This window comes from Aptenodytes forsteri, unplaced genomic scaffold (assembly GCF_000699145.1).
Source record: "Aptenodytes forsteri isolate BGI_AS27 unplaced genomic scaffold, ASM69914v1 Scaffold146, whole genome shotgun sequence".
Taxonomy (NCBI): Eukaryota; Metazoa; Chordata; class Aves; order Sphenisciformes; family Spheniscidae; genus Aptenodytes; species Aptenodytes forsteri.
In genome coordinates, this window is record NW_008795128.1 from 5227988 (window position 1) to 5236549 (window position 8562).

General features: G+C 45.5%; 1 protein-coding gene across 1 annotated transcript in view; it reads left to right on the forward strand.

Annotated features, from left to right (window-relative positions):
• Nucleotides 1-30: 30 nt before the first annotated feature.
• The window catches only part of VPS18 (VPS18, CORVET/HOPS core subunit), a 20028-nt gene continuing 11496 nt past the window's right edge, over nt 31-8562 (forward strand). The window contains exon 1 of the mRNA XM_009277599.1: nt 31-79. Coding sequence (XP_009275874.1) covers nt 31-79 — 49 coding nt within the window. The remainder of the gene's footprint in view (nt 80-8562) is intronic.

Sequence of the window (8562 nt, forward strand, 5' to 3'; positions counted from 1 at the left end):
CCCCGGCGCTGCATCCCCCCCTCCGCCGCGATGGCCCCCGAGCAGCGCCTGCTCCCGGGATTTCGGCAGGTGCCACGCCGTACTCCATTTTGTGCACACGCAGGGGAAAGCCGCGGTCCCCACACCCCCTTTTCTGTTCAAAAGAAGCCGCGCTGATGCATTTATTTTCACCGACCAGCAGCCCCACCTGGAGCACCTGTGATTTCTGGCATGACAGGAATAAAATCAACAGTGCTGGTCAATATTGTGAGGGACAATAGAAAACAAATGACAGAAATACATCACATTTGTTAACTATGTGATTGCCATTACTGAGTTCCTCTGACCCAGCTGGGCTGTTGCTACATGCTGGCAAAACCCACAAAGCGTATTTTCCCAGCTGCATGGACAGGCGCGGGGGTTCCCGGTCTACTGCCTTTTTTCATATTCACCGCTGGTAGCTCACACACAACACTGCCCTTGGCATCTGAGAAGATGGCTCCATCCCTGCCCTGGGGAGCTCACTGTCTAAAGAAGTGCACCTAAACAAACACAAGAGTGGGAGCACACCACTTAAAAGGACAGATGTGGCCACACCATCACGGCAACCATTGCACCCCAGTGTAACACCACCAAGTGATTGAAAACACTGGAGGGAAAGTATTAATACATGCAATACCTAGTATTGCAACATCAGCTTTGAAAGCGGAGCTGTTTCCTAATGGAGGAGCTAAACTCAGGCTGTCGATGAATGCCACCAATTTAGTTACATGACGTCCTTCATCGTGCTCTCAGCAAGGGAGACCTGTGCTGCAAGGAGCCGTTGATTAGCAGTTTCTGAGCTTGTGCCTCGCTGCGGTTTGCATCCCAGTAGCTGAGAAGCTACCCAGGTGTTTCACCTATATTAATGCTAAACTTGAGAAGACATCTTTAAGTCAGGCACAGTCTAAAATGCTTTTCCCCATGGTTGACAGGTCACAAGCACTGCAACCCCTCAGGTCCAAGAGTCTTGGCTGGACAAAGCATGTCCACTCTGGAGACAGCCCACAAGCTTCCTGGGAACAGCAAGGCTTCTTCTCTGCAGTTTTCTCTAGCAGTTTGCTTTAATCCACCTATTCTGTGTTTTTATTAGCACAACCTTAAATTTCTATAGCTACAAAAAATGCGGATGGTATTATAAACTAGGCTGCTGCTAAAATGTGTGCCAGATAGTCTTGCTACAGCGAGTGGCTGCTAGTTCAAGTGACTGGCTTGCATTAGGTTGGCTTTTTCCAGCGCCATACCCTTCAGTGCTAGTTCAGAGACAGGTGACAGCTGAACCGCTCCAGAAGAGCCAGAAAGTGCTGGGACAGGCGATACTCCGTAATGTGTGAGGTGTGGCTGTACCTCTGACAGGACTGGAAAGGACATGCTACACCGCAGCCGGGGCAGGCGGCACAGCAAGTGAGGATCTTGCAGAGGTTTTTCAGTGCGTTTCAGGCACAGGCTGACATTCTGTGAACTATGACATTTCCATTTAATCGGAAGAAATTAATGTAAATGAGGGATTATTCACCAAATTACTCACTGTTAGCAAGTGTTAGCAGTAGCAGGGGGAAGAGATGAAGAGAAGCTGGCAGCTCTTGTTTCCTATATGCTGTTTACTTAGGAATAGATGTCCCTCAAGAAGATACACTGTTGCCCCACTCCAAGGATTGAATCCCTTTTTTTCTCGTTCCTTTCCTAAAATCTCTTCCTTCCGTGACTATGTTCTTTTTCCCTTACAGTTTCTGACAGCCGTTGGTTGACACACACTTAACTTGTGGATGAGCTTAAGTGATTTTTAATCTATATTTAAACTAAGCGATTAAGCAAACAAACAGGGCAGCTCCCACGGGTTTGTTTCTCAGGTCTTGCCTTGCTCCTGACAGCTAACAGAAGATGCAGGCTTAGTTTCACAACGCAGCGAGGAGTCAGACATTTTGGTTTTGCAAGATTTTTGTACAGTTTTGGTTTTTGCAGCGACAGCCTGTCCCATTCCTATGAGCTGCTGAACTGACAGCCATGGGGGACACGCTCTGCACACATAGTAGGTACACCAGGAGAGCCCCATTGCATGCTGCCTCCCTGATGTGCTCCTCTGCCAAGATCAGCTCTCTGGCTGAGTGGGAAATACGCAGCCTGCAAGGCTATGTTTGGCCTCTCTCCCGGGAATTATAATTAGTACCAATCATGACGGTATTCCTCATGATGTGAATTCCCATCCATTGGGAATTAAGTGCAGAAGATCAAGCTCTTTTCAGGCAGACCAAATAAAGATTTCAGGTACTGTTAGCGTTCAGCCGTTATCCAGCTGGGCTGCAATATCATCTGTAGCTTCTAAAATTAAACAGAAAAGCTGCTCCATTAGAGTACACAGTGATTTACAGAGGAAATTCAATTTATATATTTAGGCAGTGTGTGTCACCACTGAACAAACTCTACACATCTGTACAAAGTCCTATTATTAAAAAAGCACAGTTACTTAGGGGAACATAATTCCTTGTCTGCCCGTTTCTATTAATTATAGCCACCTTTCTCACTGGAGCTGTAGCAGAAGTCCATCTATGGACTAAGTTAAAAACAGTAACTAAGCCAATTTGGATGAGGAGGAAACTCGGGCTTGTCTCTTGGGGTTGGGGGCAAAGCTATGGATCAGCTCAAACTATACCATATAATCTCCCCTCTGAAGTGCAGTGTTACAATATTGGGAAATTGTGATGCTGGGATTTTTTGCAGCTAGTGGTCCTGGCTTTCGCCACCTCCTGAGCCATACTGCACCTCTGACATCATATTCTGCCTCTCATTTGTAACTTCGTAATTATGTGTGGCCACAGACCAATTTGCCTGAAAGTCACAGAGTGGGAGCCACTATCATAGTCTTCTGCAAAGCTACCGAACTACTCACATTGCTTCAGAAAAAGCACTGCATGTTGTGGGAGTTGGCAGACCTCAGTTTTAAAAATAGCAGGGCTCCCTTCTTACCAAGGGAGAGAGAAAAATTTATCAGCCACTCTTAACACGGTAGTGAGCAAACCTGGCCTTCAGCTTTATCTGCGTTTGTACAAGTGGGCTGCGTACGTCAATACACTCCCTTGGCAAACGATGCCCTTGGATCACATTTCTGAATCCTTTCACAGTGCTACGTGTGAGGAAACACAAAAGAATGAGAAATGGGGGGATGGTGAGAACAGGCGACAACGCCACCACCCACCGGGGCAGGTGGGTGGGGATCTAGATTGAGAGAGGGGCTAAACTGGAGCGCAGGTGCCAGAGCAAACCCGATCCCGTGATGCCAAGAGATACGCTGAAGAAGTGAAGATACAGCCGCTGCCTGGCCAGTCGCCTTCATAATCGCAAGCAATGAGACAACCAGTGCTGAGTCACCGGCTTTTTGTCATGCACCTGAGTGTGCATCCTCCCTGGGAAAAATCAAGCGTAATTACCACTTAAAAGAAGTGACAGACAAAAGGGTGAAGACAAGAGCCTGAGTATGGTTTTCCCTTGTGGTGTACCTCGTCTAGTCACTGCAACCTGCAGGAAGTGATGTCAAATGCTTCTTCGTATCATTTTCTACCAACCTTGCAGAGGCAGAAATAGCCACCACACACAAGTCGGTGGAAAATCAGGCTTCGGCTATTCACGGAAAAATTACTACAGCTGAAATCAAAGGAAGAAAGATCCTAGTATTTGCTTTCCCATATAGGGCTCCTGATTAACAGGAGCTCCGTAGTTCCTGAGTCCACAGCAATGAAAATACTTTATGATTCTACAGCAGCTAATGGGTATTTCTGGTGTGCACTGGAGATGTGCGATTTTGAAATGCCTTTTAGGAAAATAAAAAAAGGAGAGAAACAACGTGAGAATACAGCTCCCACTATCCTGGTCTCTGAACTACTTTATTGCTCCTTGGAAATAAAAGCAATGCCATGGGGGGTGCACAGAGATGTTCTGGTTCATCTGTTCACTGCCACTCTAGTTAAATGCGGAGGCAAAGAGCTACAACAACAGTATTACACCACATTTTAAGATTACAGAATAATACATTTAAATGAAATGACAATGCCACTAGCTTCAAAAATATTTTCTTAAATGTTCCAAGGAAAGATAAGCACCTATGTTGTACTCAGACCCTTTCTCAAAGGCAAATTCATCTTCTATCTGACTTGCACAGGAACAAGTCCTATCTCTTAGATGTTCTATAAATAATTTAGAAGTATGTTGCCATCTGCTGGAGAAAGTACATCTTTTAATAAATCAACTGATAAATGTGAAAAAGTGGGCAAGGTTTAAGGCACTCAAAGCCCTTTCTTTAAATCTGAAACAGAAACAGCAAACTTCAGACTAAGTGTAGGTTGGGAGACAATGCTCTGAGCTTAATTTAATTATGTCAGTCAATTAGACACTTTATGCGAAAAGAGGAGTTAACACATAACTGGAAGGGGTGAGGGAATTAGCAAGAGGAAGGTGATAAGGTTCATATCCCTCATGTGAAACAGAGGAAGGCAAGTAGTTAACACCGAACAGCAAAGGGCTGGGTTGAGGAAGGATCACTAGGAAAACCATAAAATGCTGTAAGACCACTGTCTCCACCCAGTTACCAGTTTCAGTTCTCAAGCTTATCATTTATAGATCTTCCTTGAGGATCAGAACTGAGTGATTAGCCACAGGGTGCTGGTGATGGGAAAAAGGTTTTCTCACCATAAAAGCATGTTTCTGTCCTTTCTCTCTGGTGCTTGTATGCTCATTCCGGGACTGACAGGTTACGCCTGTAGTTTCCATGAGGGCACTCGGTGTGCTTACTGAAGGGCAGCATGCTCTGGAGTGCACATGTAGCATCAACAGATCTTGATAGCTCACTTGTGGGAAAACTTCCTAAGGTGTCAGAGGAGCTATGGTAAGCAGGTCTGCGATTGCTGCTCTGGCATAATACAATTCCACCCAGTGTTTGCTGGTCTGCAGGAAGTCTGCTTCTGACAAGGAGTTTGGAGAGCTTGGGAGGTTGGTTAATGGTTCGGAGGTGGGCTCTGGCAAACTCATTTTGAGCTTTGATCTCTTCCAGTGTAAATTATAATTGTTGTATGGCTTCCCATACAGGTTCCAGTTCAGGTTCTCATGGGTAACCATGATACCCATAGGTACACAGCCATGGCACTTTCTTTTACTGTAGTAAATTTGTACATAGAATTCAAGTGGTCACTTAAAGACACTGTCTGTGTCACTGGGGAAGTATCACTCCTGGGAGATGGTCTCTTGATTGGGTGGGGGGCACAGGTATCTGCAGGGTGTCTGACAGCCTGGCTGTATGTTACATCTTTGTTGGCATTTTATGGAGGCTGTTACATTTGGGAAAATACACCTATTTGCCTATGGCTTTTATGAATGCAGCGTATTTTTTATGTTGATCACAGTGAAGGAATATTCTATAGGCAGTGAAGTGGAGTGATGATCAGTACCACGTCTGTAGTGGAAATATGTGAGGAAGTCCAGGGTTTAATTCAAATTATAATTGTGTCGCTAGGTTACCTCAGGGCCAGTTCAAGTCATTTAAATCTGAGCTGCCTTCGTTCTGCCCTTACCTCTTCCCACAGCCACATCTTCCTGCCCTCTCTTCTGCACCAGCACTCTGGTTTAGATCATGGATCACACAGTCATCTGCTGCGGGGCAATGAACTGGCTCACTCTGTAATCATACATGCACTAATACTGGCACAAAGTACAGGCCGGAGAGGGCAGCCAGGAGTGACAGAGATGTAGTGTTGTGGAAGCCCAGATTTAGACAGGCTTAATCTGCTGGGAATCCGGACCTTGGACACAGTATATGTTTGTCAATGCCATTATCTAGAATCTGTTCCTCAAGGAAGCCGAAGAGATTAGCATGTCATACAGCATCTAGATGTCCATAGCTTGGAGAAAATGCTAACTGTTCAAGCCAAAATTACTGCGAGTGTGATCACAGCCATACAAAAACAAGACCAGAATTTAGGTTTCCAATCCAAACCCATCACCGAAATCGCCCCCTTTAATTCTTTCCCACAAGTCCCTCTTATAGACTTAAACCACTACTACACACAAAATGTAATCATCTGATTCTCCACGCACTCCTAGTGAAATCAAAGAGCTGATAAATCTTTTGCCTGCAACCCTCGCTCCCCCCTTCTTTTCAGAATATGAAATCTGTGGATGCAGCACTAGGATATAATCATTGCACACGTTTGTAAATTAAATAGTCATAGCAGACAGTGCAGATGGACGGAGCAGGCTTGTGGGCCTGGATTAGCTTTAGGCTGATGTTTCATTTCCAAAAAGGTGAGGATCTGGCTTCCAATTTAACCACACTAAAATCAGACAAAGGTTTCTCATGAGGTATCAGTCCTAACTGGCAATAATATCTGCCAGAATGAGAAAGAAAATCCTCTTCCATTTCTGGACCTGACCAAGGACAAAAAGATTATAATGATATGTCCTGATCTAGGCTTTGAATGGGAACACCTCACAGAGCTGGACACTGAGAAATTTGTGCACAAATTTCAATTTAGCCTAATTTCCAGATATATTTCAAGAGAGTTTATTTCCCCCTTACCAAATAACCCTCCAGTCTTCTACTGCTAAAAATGTGACTAAAAAAAGTATAAGCATCATTGTTGAAGGCAACAGGGAGAGACCTCATCTGAAATGAGGGGTCAAACTATGCTCACCCCTGTTACATAAACATGAGCTGAAGCTGCAACTGATGCAGGGAAGAACTACTCGGATGCTCCAGGAAACTAATTGCCTCCTCTTTTTAAGAGGAGAAAGGCAAGAACTTCTCAGTTTGATAAATCCTGGATTTGGTACATCTGAATGAAGGCTATGATTATTAACGCCCTAAAATGTCCTTTACAGTAAAGGACAGTGTTTGAACAAGAACAAATGGATTCAGACTAGCTGCAGCTTGTGTTAAGACTGGAAATTGGAGCTTGAAATAATGAGAATAATCAGCATCTGGAACAGGTATGAGCTGGAGCAGTTCGGAAAAAATACCCACACTTTCAGACAGAGCTTGATAGGAATAGAGAAAGGACTGTATGATGTGGTATTTACAAGAGTGGGAGAATGGATCTGACAGTCCAAGAAGTCCCTTCCTACCTCATTACCCTAATCCTAACGTAATTTGTGTGTACCTTTTGAGAAGCTGAAAGAGAACAGTTGCTGTTTATGGTGATCAGGATGATTGGAGAGCAAAGGAATGTGGTTTTGTTGTTTTGGCTCAGAGCTGCCACAAAAAGAGGGTAAACAGCAGAAGCTGGAGCTCGGTCTCTGCTCCTGCCAGCGCTTGCAGGTAGGCTGAGTCAGGAAGAGACATCTTATGTTTTTAGCAAAGCTGGCAGAGGTGACCCCACAGAGGCGTGCCATGGGTGCCTCCAGGAACCCAGCTAGTGTGGGACCTGCGTATCTGGCTCAGCACTGGGGAGAAGGCCTGAGGCTGAGTGATGCAGACCGGAGCCCTAGTTTATGGGGGCGAGGCGTCCAGTAAAAGGGCAGAGAAAAAGGAGATGTAACTTTCTTGTTTGTGCAAAGCCAACCACACGCCACTGCTACTGGTGGTGCCTCACTGCCACCTGACATGCAAGTTAAGTTTGGGAAGACCTTCTCTATCTTGTAATGGATCTCTCTGTGTTGCAAACTGTCCTGTACCCTGTGGGACAACATTTCTCTGTTCCTTCCAGAAAGTGTTGTGAAGATTACCTGTAATAGACAGTATATAGCATACATACAGTATATACATGTACATCTGTATTCATTTTATATATGATGAAACCCAAAAGTGTGTAAGAGATTGGTCTTTTTGTTAATGCCTAGTTTCATCTAGAGGGTAAAGCTGTAAATAGCAATTGTTGGCATAATCAGAACGAAAGAAAAACCCAGCTGTTAACTACCTAGTGATACAGAAGCTGGGTCCAACACACTGTCTGGAAAGGTAGGATAAACTTGCCAAGCGAATCTAACATAGCTCAAGGACAGCCTTATGCTGGATCCCCATACGCTGTGCCACAATCATTATTTTAGCAGTAAAGCCAAGATTTTACCACTCAGTGCTACAGAGGAGTCACAACACGAGTTTTTACAGGAGTGTTTAAGAACAGCCAATTCCTGGTTTCAATCAGTAGAATCACTAGAGAATACTGTGTTTGAAGTACCATCACAACTAAGTGACCCCAGTAAAGCACGCGGATGGGCTCATCAGGTGATTTGCATGCACATGCCTGCACACGACAGGATAGCAGTGAGTAGAAGCCGCAGGCACCACACAGATGCACAGGGCCTGCAAGCCTTGCTGTGTCTGCACGCACCCCAAGACCTAGAAGCAAGGGTATAGGCCGATTAGCCATCTTCAGGGTATTATTAGGGATATGAAGGTCCGGGCTGCGACTACAGGCGTAACTAACAACCGCGAAACCGAGCCGAGCCGAGCCGAGCCGCCCTCCCGACGCCATTTTGAGGCAGGAGAACCCCTTCCCTGAAGTAGGTCCCGCCCCGCGCGCCGGGGGAGCGGGGCGGGGCCCGGCGCAGGCGCAGTACGCC